Raw genomic sequence first — 26,347 nt, 5'->3', positions numbered from 1 at the left:
ACATTAGTTTTTCTCTCCTGCAACTTCACTGGATGTTGTTGGATTGGCTCAAACCAACTGGTGAATTAAGTGTCGACTTTGTGGGAATAGTTAGTTGATGTGGCACACTTTTTAAGTAACATACTTTTTAAACGTTGGGCAGAGGAGAAGGTATCAAGTGTTTTCAAGTCAAAAGGCTCAAAGTAAATTCACAAGTCATTGGTGTTTAAGTCCAAATCGAGTTGCAGGTCTTTTTGGATTTTGTCGAGTCCAATGAAATTTGTGACTTGAAGCTGACCGAAGTCCAAGTCATGTGAAACAAGTCCACATCTCTGAAAACTACAGCTTTATGAAGAGCTTGTTGTGAGTTACAGCTGCAAGTGCAAAATGTGTAACTGGTTATCGCACCCGCTACAAATAAAAGGCCAGACTATCAAATCGAACGTTTACTGAACTAATTTAGACTTGTATATTTTTGTGAGGAATCGCCAAAGGACACACCAGAACTTCCACAAAGACAAACCTCTATTGCTCTCTCACTCGCACACAAATGCAGTCACACACACACACATACACACACGCACACACTCATACGTCAAAAGGCGGTGCTAGTAGTAGTAAACATTTGAAAGGAACAGGGGTAATTCACTTGATAAATGTCAACCGAAATGAAGCTATCAGCTGAAAGCAATTTCCTCGTGCTTGCCTGTGTTCTGCGCCAGGGACTTGGGAGATTTTCACCCCTCCATCGATCATGAAGCCTCTGTTTTAGGCCAAGGTACACAATGCCCTCAAATTGCTGACATATGGACCCAGAATCACCACAAAAACCTGCCATTTCCACCCCACCCCTCCTCTGTCCGGACCCAGCCACTCCTCTGCTAAACTCTTGTTTATCCAACGACTCTGGTCTGTTTAGGCCATTAAAGTGAAGCCATTCGGGGGGACAGAGGGCCAAGGCAAATGTAATAAAGCCACAATCTGTAGCGTGCAACTTAGCGCTGCTACCAGCTAACACCAAAGATGACAAAATAACCACCATCGTGGAATCTGCATGGTCACTGTTCCGCTGTTTATTTTCTCCCCACATTTTGATCAAGATTTAATTACTAGCTTGCGATGTTGCAGCGCTGTAATCATCAAATGACTGGGTGGTTATAGGAGCAAGTGTGTGGGCAAACTTTTAAAATTAAACCTGTGTGCCATGTGAGCTGCCCTGCGACCAGTAGCAGAGGAAGCAAAACAAACCATGATAAAGATGAAGACAACGACCACATAATAGTACAGAGAGCCTCCAGCTGGTGTAAACAGCGGATAGATGAAGGGGAGAGGCATGTGTGTGTCGCTGGGTAGGTTTCCAATTCATGCATTTCTTGTAATTGATCCACCTTGAACACCTACTCACACTGTCCTGTCCTGTTGGTGGCTTTAAAAGTGCTGTTATTTAAAGACAAAAGGGGCCAAGTGCACAACATTAAAAGTCTCTTTTCCTAATGGACTATTGTGGTGCCAGCAGCCGGGGCCTGGAGGTCTGTACACAGGAAAAGTCCATTATCACTCTGACTAATGGAGGAGGGGGCAACTTCAAACTACAGCGGAGAAAAAGAAAAGAAAACAAAAGAAAGAAAGATGACGCACACGCTACAAAGCACTTTAATGGAGTCCATCAATAATGTTACTTTCCCGACTTTATTGTCGAGAGTAGCCAGATTATCAATCCTAAACATGGGCAGAAATTAAAAGCTTTTTGTACTCAAGTGTATTTTTTTTTTAACTTTGACTCTGAATCAATGTAAAACAAATGTTTGGCAACATGCTAATCATATCCTGCCTCTCTGGAACAAACCCTCTCCCTTTCTCTCCCACTGTTGCCACCAAGACAAAACCCGCAGCCAGTTTACATTCAGACGGGTGCGCTTGTTTTATATAAACAGACAGCCCTTGTGGCGAGGGGTTTGATTAGGAGGAGGCCCGCAAATCCCATTAAAAGTCCATTGGTCCCTCGCTCGGTGTTTGTTTGAAGACAGGAAGAGTAACAAGGGAGGAGGGAGGTGACTGGCAGTCTGTTGCTGTTGTTGTTGTTGTTTCCGTGCCAATTTCTGTTTATGCGCTGACGGTTAAACACAGATATCACCCAGCAGCGAGGAGCAGATTTTTGCCAGTGATGTGGGCAGGAACCAAAGCCCAGCTTCTGCCAAAACATGTGCAATGGGACCGAGACTCGTTCGCCCGTGTGAAGCTTTCAGACTGTGAGAACGGGATTCAAAACCTACCTCTCCAAGAGGATTGAGTCACTATCTATTATAAATACAAGAAAATGACATATTGTTTCTGTTATGTGTGTCCATCTGTAGGTCCGGCCAGAACCAAATAATACAGTATCAAAAATAATCACTTGAATTATCTCCGTCAGCCTAAAAGCTCCTTGGTCTTGACTGCAAGCTGTTTGTCAATGTCCACTGCGAAGTTGTCCGCCATCTGCTGAATCTGTGAAGGCAGAGGAAAAGACGGAAAAAAGATTCTGAATACACACTTTTTGGGCTTATTTACGTACATGACTGGCAAAGGATGACGTCGTATAGCTGCGATGTGACAGAATGTGACTGGACTGACGATGAATTAATCACCTTGGTAGTTATAATGTCACTAAAGAAAAAGGCTCTATCCTGCGATTACAACAGATTCAGGTCTTAGTGGTTCTAAGTATTAGTTACTTCCTTGACTCTTCTCAGTTTTGTGACTCATCTGTTGAATGTCGCCACTCATCTCAAACTTCCTGTAAACTCCCCCTCCTCAGCCTGATCTATCAATTATAGCCTCTCTCACACATGCACTGCAAACCTGAAACTATCTAGACTATCTGTCTCCCCGAGGAGCTGTATGTGAGAATGTGAATGTCCGAATCAGTTGGACCAGACATTTAACAGACTTTAACTTGCCAGCTCCCTAGTAAAAATTGTGTAAATTATCCGATTGAGCCCATGTGAAAATAGAGCAGGTTATTGTCTGGAGAATTCAAAGTGAGCGAGTGGGCATGTTGATGAAGTTTCTATCATGGACTCACACAAAACTGGAGGGAAACAAGCATCCACGTGTGCAGAAGAAGGGTCTTTTACACAAAAATGGCAATTGAAATGTCTAACTGGACAGATGATGAGATTTGGGAACTTCTGTCAGTAAGGGCCGACGCTAAAATCGTCACACAAATTCAAGAAACGGAAGAGACTCAATTGTTTACGACCAAATTACGAACTGTCTAAGTGACCATGGTGTAACCAGGCGCCACCCCTCACCTAAACCATGCAGAATATTTCCAATAGGTGTTAACGCTTTTGATACAGACAATCCTGTTGTGTGCCACATGTATGAAAGGGAAACTCTCAAATATGTCTGCACCCGATTCTCCATACACTGCACAGAGTTCATATTAGAAAATGGCTTATGAAGCTATTCGAGGCTGTCTCTGTATGTAATAAGCACTGTTGTCCTTTTTTTTCCTACGTGTCTCCTACCTGTTTTTCCACAAGCCGTATGGTGTCCTCCGAGTGTCCTTCCCTCATCCTTCTGACCTGTGTGACAGCATTAGCTCGCACTTTCCTCAGCGAGTCTTTCCCCTTGTTGCTTAACTGTTTGGCCACCTTGGCGAGGTTCTCCCTGTGTTCCCGTGTTATTCTGCAGGGAAGGGAGGAGACGAGGGATATTACAGATGACAGGGACAAAACAAAACTGAGGTAAGAAGGTAAGAATCCCTGGGACTGCTCCCAACATATAAACTCATCTGTGCCCTACTCATCGGTGTCCAAACAATGTAAGGACTCATACAGAAGTAACCCCTCTCAATCATCATCTATGACCCACTCAAAGTGTGCAGTGGTATATTTTCCTGCAGAGACTCTGCCCTTTGCCTGTATTTTCTTATTTTCTTATTATTATCTGTGGTGGGGAGGTTTATGGGAGTGTAAGCCCACAGAGTTCAGGTGAGGTCAGAGCTGTATAAAAAGGTAGCAACCAGGTGCCAGACTGAAAGCAGCAGGCATCCAAGAGACACAGTACCGAAAAACCACTAATAGAGCGAGGCGAAGCGCCAAACAAGGGTAAAGTTCAAACCTTTAAAATGCTGTTAAACTCAGAGCATTGGAGAAAGAGTACTTGCTAGATAAACTAAAAAGTGAGCATGCCTTCAAACTGCAAACAGAGACCTAAAAATAAAGGGTTAGTCCGACTCTTGGTAAAACACAGAAACACGGAGACACATAATTATGCAGCGACAGAATTAATGGAAAAAAAGAATGTCCTCACTTGTGCAAATGAGAATATCAAGTGTTTGTAAGCAAGAAGTCTAATCATTTTAGTTCTGACTCATGAGCAACCACCTAACGACAATCACTTGCTGAGGTCTCGGACCAGAACTGAAACATCCGTCACTACAACAACTTTGTATTCACTTTGCATTTGATAATCACTCAGAAAATCCTACTTCCCATTTCACTCTCCCTCTTTGTCCTTAATTGGCTTTTTTTTTTTCGTTGTTTTTGCCTCTGGGACTATTTGCAAACAATCCAAGTGCAGCGTCTATTTACCACAAACAATACGGCCTAATTACTGATTCCAGGGCCAATCAAGGAGCGCCTTCTCTTTGGAAATGCAAATGGAGGCTTGGAGCGTGCCGAGACTGATTGCAGGGGGAAAGCAGTCTGACTCTTGTGTCCCTCCTCTGCCAGACTAACACCTGCTGCTCCACACGCACACACACACACACATGCGTGCACACACATGCACATAAACACAGGCTGGCATTTATACATGTACACTTACATGCACATGTGTGTAAAAAAAAACACTGTATATACACACGGAGTGGTTTACTGAGTGAGTGACGGATAGTTTTTTGTGAGGTTGTTTGACTTGGCAGAGAGAAAAAGGGAGAGACTGAGGGGGAGAGGGGTCTAGCCAGGATAGACAGAGAGTGACCCGACCCTCACGTCAACACACTCGGGGTCTCCATACATCTACAAACAAAAGTCCATAAATCTGTCAGCTACAGGGATTTATTTGCGGGGAGACATTTAAAACCACGGATGAGACTTAGTGTAAGGTTTAGATTTATGATCATTTACATTATGTTTCTATCATTTTATTGATTTATTAGTTGCTTATTTAGTCTATAAAATCTCACAGACACAGGTTAGCAGAATATAAAAATGTAAAAGTATTAACTAAAACAGGAATAACAGAGGAAAAGTAAAAGGTGTGAGGAAAAGATCGAAAGGAAGGAAAGTGCTAAAAGCAGGAAAGTGTTTCTGCCCTTGGGGCTCTGTGTGTGTTTGTGTGTGTGAGTTTAAAAAAGGGACTCACTTGGGAACAGGCACCTTGATGATCATCCCGTCCACCTCTGGGTTAAGGTTCATGCTACTCTCTCTCAGGGCATGGACAGCGGCCGATGTAACCTAGGACACACACACACACACACACACTAACAGAAACATGCGAGCACACATAAATGAATGTGTGCTTACTCTGAGCGCTGGTGTTCATGGAAAAGCAGCGCTGCAACTGCAGGTAGTGGCCCAGCTCCAGCTGGCAATCATTAAGGTGTTGTGGTGTGTGTGTAGTGTGTTTGGGTGGGGTGTGTGTGTGTGTGTGTGTGTGTGTGTGTGTGTGTGAGAAGAAGCCCGTGCAGTGTGGAAGTGCCTTGGGCCACTGTCAGCGCTCAGCCCTGTGGGACGGGACTGAGAGGTTGCAGGGCAGGGCGTTGACCCGCGGTGATCTCACAGGAGAGTCTGCTTGTGCATGTGTATGATACATGGACACACACAGACACCACAGTGCTTTTGAGTGTGTGTATGTATGTATTGAGTGTATGTATTATTTTTTAATCTTTATTTTCATATATAAAAGCAGCTAATTGTTTCTTAATTAAGATGGTAAATGATAACCTTTTTTGAGGTTAGAACATGTACATGTATATTCACTTTAACTAAGAGTGCATGAAAACACTTTTCTTGTATTGTGATCAGTTTTTGCATGTGGCCAGGTCATTACGTTATGTATTGATGAGAGGGAGGTCTTAACTCTGCTGAGTTTAACTAATATGGTAGAAGGCAGAAGTCAACACATACAGAGGTAAGAGGCATTTAAGTTACACATGTTGCAAGACATTAATATTTTATGGTCTTAAGACAGCAGGGCTCGACAATAAGGATTGCCCAACTGCACGGGACAAATAAGATGCCTCATTGGGCTAGCAAATCTAGAAACTTGGGCAAGTGGCAAAAAAAGGAATAACCACACTGGGCCACATTCATTAATATATGCACAGAAATGTACTTACTCTAGATGTTGGTGAAGATTCTCAGTCATCCAGGTCACGGTAATCTTAAGTGCTATATCGTAGGCAACTGGACTTGCTTGAATTTCTCAAGAAGACGTTTCACCTCTCAGTTCAGTTCTCACTTCACTTCACATGTCAGAACTGAAGAAGCCTCTTGGATGAGAGGGAAAACGTCTTCAAGAAACTCATGCAAGTACAGTTGCCTATGATATAGCACTTAAGTTTTTACTCTATGCACAAAATAAGCATCATGCAAACTCACCATTTATGACACATGTGCACTGGCTTATTTTGTCCTTACCACCCGTGTGTACGTTGGAGAATCATAATTATTCTAAATTTACAGGCACGTGCCCGCTATCTGCAGTCAGCATACTAGTTTCCCCAATTCTCTATACAAGGAAAGACGTTTGCCCAGAGGTATATCATGGAGAAAGGAGTGAAGTTGTTTCTATGCACATATTAAGGCCCTGACACACCAGTGTGGGACCATCACTGAGCATCTCTGAATGTCCTGGCCATTGGAAACAGCTGATAATGATTCGTCACTGTCTTCAAATATGTTCAAACACGTCAGTCTTTGAAACGCTCTTGTCTCAAGGCGCAGATTGCAATATCCTCCAGTAAGGTTAGATATACCATCTGAACAGCCGCTTAGAGGTAAATCAGAATCTTTTCTACATCCTGCATGTGTATTAATACCCTACCAATTAATTAGTTGGCTACAAATGAACAAATGTGCAATTTCTATAAAATAAAAGCAGAGAATTTTTTAAAATTAATAATCAATAAAATATAAGAATAAAAGGGTGTCAGTTTCATAGTTACTTAATACATCTGACCAATGCATTAGTGAATAAACAGTTTTAAATATCATCTTCGAAAGCCTTTTTAAATTAACACAGTTTTAATATGGTATGCATTTAGTTAAAATGTGTTTTAACATTTTCTAAGGCAGCCGGACCTTCACCGCATGTATGGTCTGAGACAGTTCTAAATTTGTTTGCATAGTAGAAAGAAATTATTGATGGTGTATCCCAGATTTCTATTAAAACATTCATATGCATGGTTTAAGCACAGATTTGTGTGAATTTAATGGTTGTAAATAAAGCCCATTGGTCTTTTTGGGGTTGATGATATAATTAGCTAAGGAGCAAGCCATCTTGCTTCCTTCTCATCTTGTTGAGAGTTGCATATGCAAGGTACTGATCGGGCACTTGTGAGAAAATGGGGGCTGGTAAAGACAAAGTTCATGAACTGAAAAGCAGGCGAGCATTCCAATTATCCTGGAAACAGGAGATTAGTTGGGTGGCCTAAGATTTGGGCGAAACTCCAACTACGTTTTGCGCAGTTTGCAAATTTTATAGCAAGGCAGATAAAATGGGCTATTGGTATGTAGTGATATTTTTTCAACATTCTTATCTACGACAGGTCAAAAAGCCTCTTGTGTACAATAGTTTCACTGTTGCCAAATCACTTTCTGCAAATGCAGTGGTTTACTGAAAGTCTTGTTTTGTCGAGACCATTTGACTCCCTTTAATCTGGCATCATCATCATCATCATCATCATCATCATCATGATGCTGCATGTTTCTTAACTGAAGTAAAATCTTGGCGTAAATGCAAACTAGGCAAACAGATTATCTGATCAAAAGCTGCTTTCTTGAGACATAAGAGACACATTTGTCCACATTAAGAGCAAAAGTGAAAATGCATGTTTCTGATCTGCGCAGAGGAACTACATCAACAAAAACCAAACAGATAGAGGGGATGGTGATGGATTTGGGACAAAACTATTACTAGAAATAAAAACATCTGCAGAAAATTTCCTTCTCAGCTGTTGTCTAAAATGGCTTATAGAAAAAAGCATATTTCCCAAACACCATCTGTCATCTTTTTAAAGGATGAAGATAATCAGAGGGAGATGAAAAGAAGAGCATTATGTGTTTTGTGAGGGAACAAGTGATCCAGAGTTAGTGTGGACGCTGGCTGGAGACGCAGCTGTGCTGTAAATGCTGAAAGATATCTCAATACAACGCAGCATCAGACAAAAACGTTGTTAAGAGGTTTTGAGAAGTGTTGGTATACAGTCACAAAATACTTTAATAATATCAGTTAATTAATAGCGGGACTTCTTCGGGTTTTATTTAAAGTTTATTTGTATCCTCTTGGCAGGCATGCAGGGTAGCAAGTGGAAGAAGAAGCTTGTATCTAACTGGTAAACATTAAAAGGAACAGTGTGTAGGATATAGTGACATCTAGTGGTGAGGACTGCAGATTGCAACCAGCTGAAGCTTTTCACATGTGTCAAGCGTGAACTCCAGGTTAGGATTCCTTCAGTGTTCATTGTCCAGGAGGTTTTTATCGGAAGCTGAATTTTCCACACAAGTCTTTTCCTCTCCAAAACAAACGGACCAGGTGATTAAAACCAGTAAAACACTGAATAAAGCAGTTTTACGTTTCAAATCAGTGTTTCTCTGATGCTGTTTGGTGCGTCACAGACGGGTCGCTAACCAAGCATCTGCTAATGTGTGCTCACCTTTTTTCTCTGATAACTTTAAATTGAGACGTTCAGAGGTGGGTTTTTTTGTTAATGGGAGCTACGTTGTTCGCAGAGGTCTCTTCCTCTCGAAAACTAATAGTCCTGTCACATTGCTAGACATTGCGTATGGCCGAAACGAGGCCTGAAAGAGGCGTACGCCAATTCCCACGCAATAGTTGTGATCTATAAAAACAGCCTTGATAGGAGAAATCTTGACCCATGCTTACCTACATTTTGGAGAAAGGAAATTGCTGAAACAGAGGGTGAGGTGAAAGCCTGATTGTATAAACTGCTGAGTATTTTTTGGTGCACACCATTTTTGGCTTTTGTCCGTACGTACAGTTTTAGGATGGATCCTACGCATTGTTTTATAAATGAGACCCCTGGTGATTTAAATCAATCAATTCAATCATTTTTATTTACAAAGCCCAATATCACAAATCACAATTTGCCTCACAGGGCTTTACAGCATACGACATCCCTCTGTCCTTATGACCCTCGCAGTGGATAAGGAAAAACTCCCCAAAAAAACCCTTTAACGGGGAAAAAAACGGTAGAAACCTCAGGAAGAGCAACTGAGGAGGGATCCCTCTTCCAGGACGGACAGACGTGCAATAGATGTCGTACAGAACAGATCAGCATAATAAATTAACAGTAATCCGTATGACACAATGAGACAGAAAAAGAGAGAGAGAGAGAGAGAGAGAGAGAGAGAGAGATGCAGGTAATGACAGTAGCTTACAACAACATTACTGAAAGTAATAATATTATAGTTATAGTTCTGGCTACTGTGGTACAATATGTTGAAAGTATGTATTAATATCTGGCAGTATACATGTGTGACAATAGTCATATGTGTATAATAACAGTAGAAGTATGACTAATGACTAATGATGGCAGCAGCAGCAGGAGGCATCTGGCAGGACCACGGCAGCAGCATAACCACACGCATCACGCTGTCCAGGCACCGCTGTGATATGAGTCAATCTGAGAGACAGTGGAGCACAAAAGCTCCGGAGAAGAAGCCGATCCAAACACAAAATAAAGCGGTTTCACATTAAAAATTAGCGTTTTTCCAACGCTGCTCATTGTGAAGGGGCTGCTAACTACAGTGGCTGGGGTGAAAACGCGAATGGCCCTATCTAGTGTTTGTCCATTCTGGGCTACTGTAGAAACATGGTGGTGCAACATGGCAATCTCCCTAGATTAGAACCAGCTCCCTATAAAGATATAAACAGCTCATTCTAAGGTAACGAAAACACAACAATTCTAATTTTCAGGTAATTATACACTAAAAAAACATACTCACTGTATTATATTCTTTTTCTGCCAATATATCCCCCTAAATCCTACACACTGGACCTTTAAAACGGCATTCACATATGTGAAACATAAAAACTTGATCCTCTACATACAACACAATCCTTCAGTCCAGCAAATACTACATTAGAACCAGAGAGCTACAGTTAAACAGTGCACACACACACACACACACAAGAAGAAGGAAGCCAAATCCCTTGAATTACTGAAAACAAAGTCACACTCCTCGAACCAATTCTGTAACCGCATGACAATTCCCATAGCTGAGCTTCACAAAGTGTGCGAATGTGCAATGCAAGGAAAAAGAGCATACCATTTCCTCTCTTTTTTTTTTACCCCTTTCTGTTCGACTCTGCTTTCTCGACAGCTCGCTCAGGTTTTATCCGCTGGGGGAAAAAAATGGCAGCGAGATTAAAGGAATTTATTTGTGTGTTAAATTAATTCATGAGGTTTCTTCCCCTTTGTCAGAATCATCCGGAGCGCAGGCCTCTGGTCGCTCTCTTTGAGTGTGGGGTGATAGATTCAGCCCATACCTATGTTTGATTGTTCTCAGCATCAAATTCATCACCGTTTCCCCTCTCCCGACGACCACGCCGGTGGTTACAGAAAACCGAGGGGAATTTCTCTGGAAAGGCCGGGAAGGTTCTGGTTAATATGTAGAGGAGGAAGAGAAATTACACTGAAGTTTCACATCAAACGCTTGACGGCCTGGTTCAAAGCAAAGAGGCGAGCGGAGGGGAATGTGTGTGAGAGTCCATGTGTGTGCGTGTTTAAGAAAGGAGTCCTGAAGAAAACACTAAAACCTAAATCCTAAAACACGCACACACCAAATTGCCTCATGATCTAAGCATGCTGGTAGTTGTTGTTAGTTCCACTGTGCCTTCCCAGGCTTCTCTTAATGAATGAATGGAAAACAATGGAAGGGCCTCTGGAGTGCCTGGTAATGGATAGGCATCATTATAAGCCTATTAGCTCTGGGTACTGAGGACTCACCTCTGTGCGGGACATGGGTAACGCAGGGCATGACAGCATAGCATGTGTGTGCATGAGTGTGTCTGCTGGTGTGTGTGTGGTCTGTGGTTAAAGTTTCTGGGAAGGAAATAGACTCACCAAGAGGCCGTTCAGCCTGATTCAGGTTAAAGAGTGGATTTCCAGATTTAAGATGCTGATAAATTTTTGGATTTGCATGTTGTTTTGTGATGTCGGCACAAAAGAGAACAAAGAAGTGAAGCACACCACTCAGGTTCACAGGTGACCGGTGGGAAAACAGAAGGTGGAGAAAGACTGATTGAAAAACACTTTTCTTGTTACAGTCAGGTGGTTCTCCAAAATGACGAACTGCCTTTGGACCTGAAAATTTTAAATTATTACTGCAATCATTATTATTAGCAGGTCTCTGAGTGATGTGTACGCTAGCATCATTTATATGGTGATTCATATTCATCTGAACTAACTTCTGCTCTCAGGTCGTACATATGTTTTCCTCATCATCCTTATTCGATTACATACTTTAAGTTATGCATGTGTGTTCACACTTTTGGCACATTGTGCATATAAACATTAAATGTATGCTTACTGGGTGAAATTAACACAAAGATTTTTTCACAGTCATATGAGCGTTTTACCAGGCATTTCACTACATGATGAATATGTTTAACTAGGTACATAAGAAAAATATATTTGAACTTGAACTCTATAAGCAGTAACAATATCTCTTCTAAAAAAACAAGCGTGTGGTTGCATATCAGCTCAGTGACTAATAAGATCTAAAAATTTGTACATGTATGCAGGTTTTTTTAAACACGTGTAAACCCACTAAAAATAGGCTGTAGTCTACTTTCCCAATGTCAGTAGACCAGAGGTGTGCACACGGCTCTGCTGCAGATGAGTATGCCTTTCCTAAATAATAAATTTCTAATGTAGTTTGTTTAAAATGAAGCTGGTGCCCTCTTCAGCTGTAGTAAGTAAAAGCCCTGCTACTATTTTTTAATTCTATTACTTTATGTCTGTCTCCATTATAAAGAAATAACATTGTTTGCTAGCCTTATGCTAATGGTAGTACTCAGCAGGTTGCTAAAGTGCCTCTGCTGTTTGATGCCATCATTTTTCCTTTTTTACTCTGTGTGGTAATGTCCCTACAGGAAATATCAATAAAAACGGGGTGTTGTTCCCTGACCGTTGTCTACGGCAGCGGATCGCTCTGTGTTACTGTTGGTCAAAGTCACATCTGTGAACAACAAAAGGAAAATCAAACACGCTCGACTTTCTGTTGGCGTTGGTTGTTGTCTACTATGACACACTACACGAGATGAAACAATGGATTATTGGCACTCGTCATACACGATCTTAGCCGACATTGTACGATACTGCGTCAGGCTATGATCGGGCTGATATTGTGTAGTGTGTGCCCGGCATTATTCAGTCTCTCTGTCAAACTCAGTGCAGACTACTTTGGATAGACGTTTGAGCGCTGCTTGGGCGGAGACGAACGGTATTTTGTGGCAGCCCCTCATTGCATCTCACCGGTAAAGGGGCTAAAATTTGTACATTCACCCAGGTGTTCTATTTCCACCAATGCCAATCATAGCTTGAGCCGATAAATACCCACGACTACTGCAGAGTCATTTGACCTGGGTGTGAATGCCGACTGAAACCTTTCCCATTACATACAAAAGCTAGATATTGGCAGGTGTTAGTGAGTTCTTTGTGCAGTGGGAAAGGGGCAGAAGAAATCATCAGTCATTCCAAAGTTTCTTCATTTCCAGGACTTTTCCAAGACATTTTCAGTGATGAGCTCGCTGGTATGACAAACAGGGATCACACCATACACTAATATGTTCCACTCTGTGGAAGTCTAATTTTAAACACATGCAGTCTATGGCTATAACTAATCTATGAAACCATCTCTTACATGCTTAGACATTATGACCAACTGATGAAAGAATAATGCAAATACACCTGCAGATGTGCAGCATTTCACTTTATCAGTACTAGTGCATTGCCTGCTCAAAACGCCCCTGTTCAGGACAGGCTGATTGCTTGGCCTCTGGTATAGCTGCTTGAAGTTTTCTCAAGAATCGCTCATTAAAACAACTTGACACTGAACACTGCACTTCACTTACAATATTCAGAGTTTCAACCACTTGAGGTAATGTCATCGAACCTGCATGTGCTACCATGTGAAATGACCTGGGGGGGTGTTTACAGCGTTTCCACAAAATAACCGAAAGCAGCCTATTAAAAATACTCAGGTTCATAAACGACTATTTGAACGTTAATATGATTTTGAACGTAACTTAGCCCTGTCGGCTGACAATGTTATCTGTTTCAGGGAGCTCTGATAGACAGCCTAGTAGTTCATTCTAAGCTAAAGGAAAATAGGGAAATGTTGAAATAATTTTCCAGGACAATGCAAGATTTTCCAGGACATTCTACTTTTTCTCTCATTTTCCATGACTGGATTAGTCAACTGTTTTCCAGGTTTTTCCAGGACTCACAGGAACCCTGCATGACTGTAGATTCTGATTGCGTAATGTCATGTTAAATGCTAAAAATAAAGCACATTAAGATTTTCCAGACCACCAGAAAGTCCAGCCACTAAAATGTGGACAAAATTTCTTACTGGAGCTCTGATTAGCACGGTTTCGTATCATCTAAGAAGGAAAAGACGAAGAGAAAAAGGAGTTAAAAAAAGAAAAGAAAAATAATCCATTCCTTCCTAACCTGGGGGTAAAATGAGGTCATTTCCTTTTCTTTGACAACTCACATGCAGACAAAACCACATCTCAGTGCACGCACACACACAGTGTGGGTTCATGTTGCTATCTTTCACCCCAGAACAAAGGGACTCCCCAAGTGATCAATCAATTAGCATCTGAGACACGGTTGGAGAGAGAACGGCAGGTCGGGTTTCATTTATACAGAGATGTGGGCTCAGAGTTCTGGTCTGGCTCACTTTCCCTTCTGTGAGGACCGTCCGTCTATCTGTCTGAGCTTCAGGTTGTTTTTATAAAGCTTTTAGTTACTGTTTGCTTGTCCCCATGAGACAAACAGATACTACTAGGAAGTATCTGTACGTGTACGTGTGTGTGCATGTGTGTATGTGATCATCTTACCTCCGGGAAGCTGCTCATGTTGACAATAATGAGCTGAGGTGATTTCATGGAGACCTGTCCCAGCTGGTTCAGAGGAAACTTGCCATCTTCTGTCGCCACCATGATGTGATCCAGAGCTCCTAAACAAATACAGATCAATTTAATTGTTTATTTACTTACTTCATTTACCTGCATAATCAACATAGGGCATCATTATACTGTTGTCACGTGCAATGCAGTCACCTTGGTTTTGAGGGCCAATTTTATCTGCCAATATAAAAAAACTGAGCGTCTATCGCACCCAGGTCAGAATAGTCCCACTGCAGCTATTCGGCTATTTCCACCCATCCCTACAACACGCTATCATGGATCTCATTGCATACTGTGATTGGTTAGTAGTCGTCATGTCGTGTGTCAAGGTGGGACATGGTTAGAGTTAGGGCAAAGAGGTCATGGTTTGGGTTAGCCAAAGTCAGATATTCTTCAAGATTTGTGGTAATTTCGATTAGAACACACTTACAAATGTACTGCCGGAAGGTCAGGTGACATAGTATGAAGAGCGACACAGTCCACTGAGGGAGTAAAATATGGTGGTGAATGAATATGCATGGACTTTCACACAAGAGAGTGGGGTTTGAGGTCCTGTGTAGGTCAACACTGGCTTATTATTTTTAAACTTAGTTGGCTTATTTTCAGTTTTTAGGATGTATAAAGCTGCTGAATGCACACAGTATACATAGACTTTAGCAGAAGGGCTGAATAGACATGTTTGTCTTAATATCATATTTTGAAGTTGCTAGGGCGCCCGGAAATATATATGTCGGTGTAAATAGCCACCCTGAGTATTAATAGCATTGCTGGCAACGAAAATCTGATAATATAAGAATAAGAATATAAGAATATCAGTGTTTGCAGCAGTAACTATTTTACAGGATGCATTTTGTGTATATTTGATTTATTTTTTCATGAATTCAAATTTATTTTAGCTTTGTATTTATAATTACTCGACCCACATACAAGGAAAAAAAAAAACAAAACAAACCAGAAATACCTAAATAAATACAACGTTTACCCTGTTACATAAACAGAAAGGAAAAATGGCCAGGAAAAACAAAACATAATTGACTCCCAGTAGGAACTTAAGATATTAAATGGCGAATTAAGGTGCCATACTCTCAAATTCAGCATACAAACTCATTTACGTATCAAAGTCTCTCAAGGTGAATCCCCAAGACTAGTTCCCTAAGCTATCTAGAGACACGGGGAGCACTGGTAGCCTTCCATTCTTTAAGAACAATCCTCCTTGCCACTAACATGCCAACCATCAGGGACTTCTGTACAGTATAATCTAAATTTCAATGACATCTACTGTTTGAAATTTATTGTGCAGTCTAATATGTAGTGTTGCTGTCGTTTCTGATAGTAAAGTTTAATGTTTACTTGTAAAATATCTTAACTCTCAGAGTATCTTTACTCTCAGTATCAGCCCCGAAAATCCGGTATTGGTCGGGCCATGGTAAATATGGTAGCTCCTTGGTTTGATGGCATCTTTTCCATGCAGACTGAATGATTGACTGCATGTTTTCCTCCATATTTAGTCAGACAGATTAACAAATAAACAGACTGACAGACGAATGTGCAGCAGAAGCCACAAACTGCATGAGTAAGAAAAAAAAAAACATTAGAGGACCACTGTTACCGTGTTAAGAGTTTCCATGATCTACTGTCTCCCCTCACTGTCAACACTGAGAGAAATAAAGGTGAGTTTGCCAACATGAGTCGACTTCTGTCCCTTCCTCCCTCTCTTTACTCCCTCGCTCCATCCATCCGCCCCTCTCCCTCTCCTCCATCTGGCTAACCTCAGACGCAGTTGTTTCCTCCTTCTCCGCCTCTGCCTTACATCACTCGCTCCCTGCTTACCCGCTGGGGGCTGTGCTGGTGGTGTGTGTGGAAAAGGGGGCGAAGGGGAGGTGAGCCAATGGTGTCATTATAAAATCTATTTATCATGTCATTTTAAGGGCAAAGTAACATGAATGTATCAGTAACAGACACAGAATAAAAGAATAAAAACAAAAGGTTGGTATGATGTGATGATGTGATCCCAACTGGATCACTGACACGCTGTCTACCAATTATTCTGTCTCCCACTCTGACTTCGAACATCAATTTGTGTGCAGCTCTAACCCTGCCTGTCTATCTCACACTGCCTCTCTGTGTATATCTATGACCTTCTGCCTGTCTGTCTTTGTTACCTGTGCCTTGACATGAGCACCTACACATCTGCTAATACTTTAGGAGGTCAGACAGACAGCCATTCCTTTAAAGGACAGCTCCATTTATTGTTTTTTTTTTGTTTTGTTTTGGGTTTTTTTTAGTTTTTTCCTATCATTCTATTGTTTTCAGTAGTGTTCATTACATATTCATGTCAGAAAATTCACATTTTTGGTCAAAGTATGTATGCTTTAGCATTAATAAAATGCTATTTTCCAAAGGCCCTCTAAAAACTTTTCCCCCACATGACCTGACCTAGGTTTCTGCATGATGTTGTTGCAACATATCAGGGTGTCTACAGGTAGAAGACACTTATATTTAATGTTTTTTAAGACCTTTTCTAGATCATTTTTAACTAAATTTAAGACTAATTTTTGGACATATCATCTCTTTCTTATTCAAGCATTGCAGTTAAGTATTAATTTAAAGTATGATATATATGTGGTCCTGTGCAGAGGTAGGCTTTCTGTAATTAGAGTGAGTTAGGTAAATCTACATTTTGCCAACACGTAAGTTGCAAGTATAAAGTAAAAAGACAGTATTAGCTTCAGTGGTAGGTTCAAAGGTTTGCAACATCAAAAATTATGTTTATGCACAACCGCTTGACTCATGTTGACAAAAAGAATAAAAAGATGGATAAATTCAATGAAATAAAATGTTTATGGAAATTAATACCGCACAAATTCAAACTGAATCCTATTTAATGATTTTTAAGGCCTAATATTGTGTTTGTGTTACTGTGTCACTTTCAGAACCGAATTAACATGGCGTCCACAGCCGTACCCCGCTTAGCTTCTACTGTTTAGCTTCTATGACATCTACTGTAAGTAATACACTGACTATGGATCTATAAATGTGTTTATACAGTACAAATGCAGTACTACACTGAATCTTAAAGTGTCTTCACCTGGTTAAATAAAGTTTAAGTCATAATACAATAGCACCACAGGCCACTTAATTTGTACACCACAACTACTAGGAATCTTTGCAGTTGATCAATATTTATGATTTTCATTCACCTTCAGCAGAATGACCAATGAACTGTAGTTCATTGGTCCAATGAACTCTTCAGGGTTTGTTTGTTTTTTCGAACCAACGAAGAATCCAAATCATTTCCAACAGCCGAGGGCTCGACTGCGAAAATTAGATTTTTAGAAAAGGTTTGATTCCATTTTTACTGTGTCAGTTTTATTTATATGTTTAGCTGTGACAGCGAGTAATTTGTTTTGTCTAACTGTCTCATTTTTGCAGTGACATCACTGTTTCCTGTAGTGTTTAATAGCCAATCAAAGTGCTCGATGCAAAGTGCTGCACAAAGAAGACAAAGACTGATTGGTTTTATAGGTTTTTTTAAGAAAAGGTGGTAAATAGAGTAGATTTGGAGTATGGATTCATGAAAACAATCACATGTTATTTTGGTCCATGTTGGCATTTTATACGTATATAATATGTAGCCTTACAAAGTTGACACTGTCTCATTGAAGCAAACCAACAGCTGTAAATGTGTCAGCACAGTTTTTGTTTATCTCATCAGAACTTCATGGACATATGGGCTGCTGGCTGAAGCTTTACATTCAACAAAAAGACATGAGTGTGGTATTGGTGGATTCAGGTAACTCTTTAAGAAAGTGAAAAGCGTATTTCCAAAATGTCAAACTATATCTTGAAGCCTTGACGGCTCTTACCTTCTTGGACGACCTATTGGTACCTGAAGGTATTTAAAAGTATTTCAAGGCATATTTTCCAGCACTGTTGTTGTTGTTAAATGTTTCAGTCCACTCTGTCTGAACAAAGTTTCCATGGAAATTAAGCTAGCCAGATTACCCATCTGCGAATAACCGCAATATGGTGGTCACAGCATTGATCCTGTCTCTCTACATCTATCTATGACTTTCTGCTACATGTTTGCCACACGCAAACAAACACATGCACACACACAAAATATGGATTCATGGCAACACACAACAGCACATACAGTCATATCCACACACACATACACACACGTACTCATAAGCTTAATGAGAGCCAGATGAGAGGTTCATGGAACAAACACACACACTCTCGCACGAGACACACACACATTCGGACAACTGACGTAATTCCATTCCACCATCTCATCTCTCCTGTCAGCTCTAAGTCCTGCTGCCTCCCTGGATTACTGTGCAGCTGGACAGAAGAGAGGAGGACGGATGGAGTGGAGGACAGCGGCAAGCGGATAGAGGATGACAGGATGGAGGGAAGGAGACAGGAATGACAAGAGAAACAGAAGGAGGACTGAGGAGATGGAGGGAGTGAAGTGGGGAATGCTCGCCCTGTGAACAAATGTGTCCCTGTAAGTCAAGAAGAAATTTGAATTCAAAAGTGTGAGACACAGATTGAATACATCATATGAGCCAAAATGTAAAGCTGAGAATTACTGGTATAACAGGAGAAGAGTAAGTAATGGAGGGATGTAAAGGGAGGGGCTGATAGAAAATGACTCAGACCAAGAAACTGCTGAATGATGAGCGGAGAAAAAAGAAGCTGATGGGAACAGGATGAAGAGTGAATAAAGAGTAATGATACAGTTTGAGAAAATCTTCAAGACAAGACTGAGGCGCTGACCACAAAAATCAAGGGTGTGTTTGTGCGTCTGTTGTTAACTCTCCGACATGTTGTGTAAAAGTAAAGACTGCACATGCTGCAGATCAGATGTCTAAGTAAGCTCACTTTCATCTCAAGAGCAAAAGGAGTAAAAGCTGAGACACTTTAAGTTTGAAGTCTGACTCTAGCGGCTGCCCCCTCCCTTGGGAGCTTCCATTATGCTCCCCCACCTGTGACTCCCTCGAGCCCAGCTCCCATTTGTTAGAACCCAGAGTCAAAAGGGTCACGACCTGGATGTAGTTGGGGAAACAGAGGTCAAACTGAGGGTCAAGGTAAGGTCACACCAGGGCTCACTCTCAGCCCTGAGGCACTTTGTCAGGTAGATGCAAACAAAGAGGAAGACTTACTGACTTTTACTCTGCAGTAAAAATGTGCCTCTGATGTGTTGTTAACAGCAAATTAACGCAGTACAATGGTAATGCTGTGTATAGTACATGATACAGTTGGGAAATAAAACTGCACTGTACAATTCGTGTATGTACATTTTGTCAAATTTAAAGCAGAATTCAAACCAAAAGGGTAGCTCCATATGTGACCGCATGGCTCTGTATGATACTGTACATACAAGCCTCTTCCAAACACACATGCTGGCTTGGCTTGACTCGGTTTGACTCGGCGTGACACTCCAGCACTGTAGAGATTTGCATCTCCATTACAACAGGGCTACCCACCTGACGGTGTGTCTTTAACTGATGACGTCCTTGTCTTGAGTCAACAATGTTTAAAAGCAGCGGGCTGATCCGTGGCTAAAAGTCCCTTGTTAATTTGCTCACAGTTCACCTCCAACAGGTAAACAACTATTTTTACCTCCTGGGCTAGCAGGTAAAAAGAGATGTTTACCTGTTGGAGGTGAGCTGTTTGTGCAGTAAGATCCTGTTGTGTGCAGCTCTTCATCAAACACTTCTACTGTGCTCTACATCTCTGCGATATTAGTAGCCTTGTTCTTATTGGAGAATAGCTGCTATAAAAGCTCCACTAATTCTGTGATGAACACATTTTATTTCCTATAACTTCTTCACACTAAAAGTCATCCGTTGTTTTGTTATGTAAACGCTTTTATTGTGAAGCAGTAAAATAAGGAAATGTTTGGTTTTCATCAGCAGTAACTTAACACAGCTCCTGCACAGGTGGAAACCAACATGAAACAGTAGAATAAGGCAGATATCTGCATGTACAAACAGGGACGCAGAAGAGAAACTAGACTTGAAACCAAAGAGATTCAGTTGGGAGCTGCAAAACTACTAAAGCGGAACACAGTGACAACTTTCTCCCTTTTCTCCTGCACAGACATCGGTTGAGTCTCACAATATGTGCTCGTTTGTAGGGGAGAAAGGGGGTCGCCATGGTTGGCAGTGGTTAGGGACATGTCACAGCAACTGCCTTAGAGACGTGTTTTAACCCCCCCCCCGGTCTGTGATCTCATGGATGTAAACTGATAAAATATTAACCCAGGTCCTCAATAGCAGATGTACAGTAACAAACAGCTTGTATACAGAAGAAGAGAAGCCATGTTTGTGGAGATGAAGAGCTGGATTCAAACATCGGTTTTGCTTTTGGTAAACATTTTATCATTCTGGTTGGACTGCAAACATCCGTGAGATCACAGACATATTTTTGCTGATTGAACCTGCTGTTGGAAAATATACACAAATACTATTTTAATTTAGTTGCTCAGCCTGCTTTTCATTGAAGAGGAACATACCAGATATGCAGCAGATTGAATGTCGTACTATAAAGAGATAGATTAAACCCTGACATTTTTTACAACACTGTCATTGCTCTTATTACACTGGCATTTATTTCCACATCAAATAGATACCTGGCACTACTGGACAGCTCTTTATGTTAGTTATTATCGGTTCTTTTAGTCTTCTGTAATGTAAGTGATGTAAGGAGACACAGGCAGACAACATGAGAAACAGAAATAAGCTGAATACCTGGCGAGGTTCGGATGCTGAGGTTGCGTGTGAATTCATCTTGCAGTGCATTGAGAACAGCTGTCATGTCCCTCTCCACCTCATCCAGACTGATGATGTCTTCCACCAGAGCCGCATTAATATTCACCTTAGCTGACTGGCCCTTTGCCTTGGCTTGGAAGATGAAGAGAGAGAAAGAAGCAAAGCACTGAGCGAAAAGTGGAGACTCATATTTAAGATCGATAATATCGAATCACGTAACCCACATTCATGCCAACAGAACCACAGAGGTTGTACACATGTGAACTCCAGTCTCTGCAATCTCCTCACTGACCTTTTGCCTTCTTGGTGGCATAGAGCCTGGTGCATGCAGCTGGTAAGCAGGTGGTGTTGGGGTACAGAGGTGGTGCGCTGACCCTGGAGGTAGCCACGAGGGGAGGCCTTAGCTGTCGCACCAGGGATTGACACAGCAGAGGTCGCAGCAGACTCAGGTGGTTCAAAGCCATTACTGAAACGGACAGAAAGGGGAAAGTGAGAGAGTGGATAAAGAATCATGTTAGCCCAGGGATTGGTCTTTTCTGTCTATTCGTTTCCCCTTGGTGATGTCATTTGCAAGTATGGTGTTAATTTTTACTGCTACACTAATATCACACAGGTATAGGCACCTGTAAAGCCAAAGCACCTTTCCAAAATCCTAAATTTAGAGGCAGGTCTATCAGAAATTTAAAAAAATGGATGGGTATGGACTTTCTCCTGTTAAATTCTGATAAAACAGAGCTATTAGTTGTTGGACCAGCAAAATATCTGGAGATGTTCTGATACAGTTCTTCCCTTAAAAATCCACATTATTTTATCATTATGTGATGCTGAAACAATAATCCAAGCAGACGTCATTACTGTAATGCCCCTTTCTCTGGTCTTCCTAGATGTGCTACTAGAAGTCATCAGCTGGTTTAGAATTCTGCAGCCAGGATCTTGACAACAAATAGACAATCTGATCATATAACCCCCATTCTGGTCTCTCTTCAGTGGCTACGAGTGAAAGCTAGAGCTAATTTTACGCTTATTCTTTAAGGCTTTAATTGCTGAAACTGTGACAATATTCACACAGCACTAAATGAGACAGATAAACTGTGAAAAAAAAAAAATCACACTCCCCTGCCTACTCTATTGCCTTAATATTCATTGACATTAATAAGCTGTAAAATGAGAAAGTTTGTGACCCACCCACTATGTTGGAAACAGTTGACCAAAGTACCGAGCAGCACCCACCGGCCAAATCAATGTTCTCATTTTACAGCTATCATGTTTCTGAAAACATCTCGGGTGAGATATAGGCAATGCAGCAACAGAATCTTGATTTATATTTGATCAGCGCTGCTTCGTTTGACAGTTTGACCACAGTGATTGACATGATTGACAGCTGTGTTAGAGACACCTCAGCTCTGACTGCTTGTTTTCGATACGCTGTAGTCAATTCTAGCGAATGCCTTCAGTCAGAATATAGTGACCGTTTCAACAAATATGACACAAGCGTGTTAACATAGAAGTTTACAGCTGTAGCTTTAACCTATAAGGTCACACATGGACTTGAACCTCCTTACACATCTGAGCTACTTACACTACACCCCGGCACACCCATTCCACTCTCTCGCTGCTGGTCTTCTAGTCATTTCTTCAATTAACAAAAAATCAGTTGACTTCAGAGCATTTGCCTGCCATGCACCTTATCTCTGGAACACCCATTAAAGAAGCAACTTCAGTTGAAATCTTTAAATCAAGACTGAAAACCTACCTTTAGATACGTAATTACAGCCCGACCTAGAATTTAAGATTTAGTCAGGTCCATGACCTTTTCAGACATGAGGGTGGTTTTATTTTAATATTTATTATTGATTTATTCAAACATACCCTAATATAGTTGTTTTATTTTAATCTTTATTATGTTTATATTGAAACATTTCCTTCAACATCGATGTTTCCTGTACGTTTTATCCACTGTAAAGTGTTTTGCGACCATGTCTCAAAGCAATTCTACACTTTTAATGTTTTTTTTTTATTGAAAACTGATGCCACTGACTTTGAAATAGCAACATTTGATTGACTTTGACAGAATCACAAATTGTTCACAGATCAGCTGAGGGTACTGCTGGCATATTTATTAAAATGAAGTAATAGCTCCTATCAGCCAGTAGGAGGTAGGCCTACATCTTTTAATGATATTACAGTACTATCCTCTCTTTCTCATGACAACTGTCTGAGGATAATCTGACAAAAATATTAATTGAAAAAGACAAGCAGTGGAGAGCATGGAGAGTTACATTTTCCTATAAAAGGTCTATGTGTGATTTTAGACCATATAATTATAAGTACATATATACTGACTTGTAAATAATTATCATCAAAAATATCAGCCTGTTTTACTTAATAAACTTAATAAACCTTAAGGATGTTAATAAAGTAGAAGTGTATCTAGGGTTGCAACTAACAGTTATTTTTATTATTGATTAACCTGCCGATGGATCTGACTCACAGCAGATATTCTGGCATGTCATATCAGGAAAAGCACAGATGTAAATAATAACATTAATAACGGGTGCATTCCATTTAGGTGAGCTAGTTTAAGGGCTCTGGTATTGTGTTTGCTGGCTCACTGACCAGACGTACTGGAACTGAGCCATCGTTAACGAAATTTGTTTCACCTGTGTTTTTCCTGCTATAATAGGTCAAAATCACTGCACTCAGCTGTTCAGGCTGCGATACACAAAATTACACTTAAGTCACAAACATGCTTGTTCGCTTCCTCTTACACACACAAATCTACAGGCCAACACAAAGTCCGCGCTCAGCCCACGCACAGTTGTTTGGGCATTCCTGAAGGGGAACCTCCCGTTCAAAAACCACACAACAATACGAGACCAACCGCTCCTTTTCTATGGAATAACCACCTCCCACCTCCCACCTCGCAAACTGGCTCTCCACTGTGAACTGTGTCACTGAACCTCGGAGTACACACAAGCACAGACAAACTCTGAGATATCCAAGCCCACAGACACAAACACACACTAAAGCCGGTCTTTCACAGTCAGTGGCTGTGAAGAGCTCACAGTGTGCTGCGGCCTGACTGACATCCTCTATTGTCTGGGCTGTGTTTATAACTGGGAGCTGTGAGGAAACCACTGCATTAAAGACAGTGTGGTTACAAGTGAGAAGAACTTTCCCAAATGCATCATATTACTGAGATATTTTCTCAGTTGCGAAAAAAGAAAAACAAAATTCACTCAACTAGCAGCTGAAAAACTGAAGATTAAATATGCTCAAATGTATTAAGATGTATTTTTTCTCCACTGGACATGAATTTTATCTGAATAAAAAAGCAAATAAAGACTTCCCAGCATGTAAATTTTCTGATTATTATAAATATTATTTCTTCAATGGTTATATTCGATTCTGTCAAATTTATCTCTTTAGCTTTTGCTTTAAATGCTCCAAACTGCAAAGAATATAATACTTAATTGTTTTACTATATTAAAATTGAAGTACATGTACTTATTTTGCCAGGAAAAGAGACACTTAAGGCTTTCTGTTTAAAAATCATATCAGCACCAGCCTTAAATAACCCATCATGTGTCTTTTTATGTGTAACCGTAGATTGTGAACTCCTCCTCAGGTCACTTAAAGCCCCAAAATCCTAGACACATTACTGTTTTCAGTGTCCTCAATGGTTGCCATGGCCATGCCACAAGTCCCGGCTATTAATCCAAAATCAACCCCAGATAACAACCAAAATCCAAACATATTCCAAAGGCAATATTTAGGCTACACTGTGAACCACCACTTTCAATACAAACCCATACCAGGCATCCACGGCTGGCAGGTTTCCTGACAAGCTGATATGATACAGGGCACTGTGGTGGAGCAGATAGGCTCAGATGTGGGACGGTGACGGATGTCTTTAGAGTGGAAGTCAAGCAGAAAAAGTGAAGCACAGGTGTTCAGTGAGATACTGTAGCCTCATATCCTGTAGATTTCACACACAGCAGCAGCTGCAGACACACCTCTCCTCCGTCCAGAAGCCAGCTGGCAAGCCGCATCATCTCTCCTTGGCACACTTTGCAGTATCTGATTATGCCCTGCTTGACTCTGCATCCTCAAACAAACAGTTCAAGCTAGGGCTCGAGTTACAATTACTTTGAATATCAGTACACCTCTCAATTATTTTTATGTTTGACAAATTAACTTTTTAGTTCGTAAGGAGCCCAAAAATGCTGAATAATGATGGCCTCACCTTCAGCAGCCCAAGGTTACCTGTTCAAACAGCTGTTTTTGTCCAGTAACCAGTTCCAAAACCCAAAGATATTCATATTACAATGCTATAAAACCAAATAGGAGAGGCAAAATATCCTCTCTGGGATGTGCTTCACATTTTTGCTTGATAAATCACTTGTTAATCGATTATAAAATTAATTTACACTTATTAATTGTCTAACGTTTACAGTGCAAGATCACACTATAGATGTCCTACTAAAAGTTACTACTTGTGTACATTAGTCATCTGACTTGATGGACTGGTTCATGGTGCATCATGTGTCTGAAAACTGGGAATGACAGTTTAGTTTGACCTTTTAATCATCATGCAGACCACTGAGACGAACATTAGCTTGGTAATTCCAGATGTAACAATCCAAACTGAGCAGATGTTTTAAAATACATCGATATCAGAGTGTATCTTGGTTATAATTGCTAATTTTGTATTACATTCTGTCGTACACCAGGTTGGTTCTGTGCTGGATTTTGTCACTGATACTCTGGTAAAGCAGAGGACACGAGGCATTAAAAATAGTGAGTACACATATTAGATAACCGACTGGTAAGTGAGTGTAAGTGAAGCTGTGTGAAGGTCGGTGTGTGAGTATGTAGCATTTGTTAGCCTTCTCAAGCACACACTACGGCCAAAAGCTAAGCACAAACGCTAACCACGTAGCGTACAATGCCGTTAATTTTACCAATGACCCGGTAAAACACAACCGTTAACCGTAAATTACCCCAAACAGCATACTTACTTTCAGGTTTACAGCCTTTGTAGGAGAATGTTAGCTAAGGAAAAGCCACATTTGACATCTAGGTTGTCATCACCACGCGCCGGCACTGAGATGTCAGGTTGTGTGTTTGAATCTTTGCATTGGGTCTGCCAACAGGGCGGGGGCTACTTCTTGAACAGAGACGGAGTCTCGAGAAGATATACACGTGAG

General features: G+C 40.9%; 1 protein-coding gene across 1 annotated transcript; it reads right to left on the bottom strand.

Moving 5' to 3' along the window:
• Positions 1–1,609: 1,609 nt before the first annotated feature.
• Positions 1,610–26,291, bottom strand: mrrf (mitochondrial ribosome recycling factor). The gene is made up of 7 exons (XM_049604364.1): positions 26,159–26,291; positions 21,430–21,603; positions 21,117–21,269; positions 14,287–14,405; positions 5,335–5,426; positions 3,492–3,651; positions 1,610–2,466 (listed from the first exon to the last, which is right to left on the bottom strand). Exons 2-7 carry the CDS (start codon positions 21,599–21,601, stop codon positions 2,389–2,391), a joined length of 774 nt encoding a protein of 257 aa, XP_049460321.1. The 5' UTR covers positions 21,602–21,603; positions 26,159–26,291; the 3' UTR covers positions 1,610–2,388.
• Between the last annotated feature and the right edge of the window lie 56 nt (positions 26,292–26,347).

Source organism: Epinephelus fuscoguttatus, linkage group LG18 (assembly GCF_011397635.1).
Source record: "Epinephelus fuscoguttatus linkage group LG18, E.fuscoguttatus.final_Chr_v1".
NCBI classification, from domain to species: Eukaryota; Metazoa; Chordata; class Actinopteri; order Perciformes; family Serranidae; genus Epinephelus; species Epinephelus fuscoguttatus.
This window is presented reverse-complemented; position numbering and strand designations above follow the sequence as displayed.

What these genes read in the sequence shown, in the direction of transcription:
- mrrf (XM_049604364.1), bottom strand. Translation starts at nt 21,601, where the DNA reads ATGGCTTTGAACCACCTGAGTCTGCTGCGACCTCTGCTGTGTCAATCC. An exon ending in TGCCACCAAGAAGGCAAAAG is followed by an intron (nt 21,270 to 21,429) that starts GTCAGTGAGGAG and finishes TCATCTTCCAAG; the next exon opens with CCAAGGCAAAGGGCCAGTCA. An exon ending in ACATGAGCAGCTTCCCGGAG is followed by an intron (nt 5,427 to 14,286) that starts GTAAGATGATCA and finishes TGTGTGTCCTAG; the next exon opens with GTTACATCGGCCGCTGTCCA.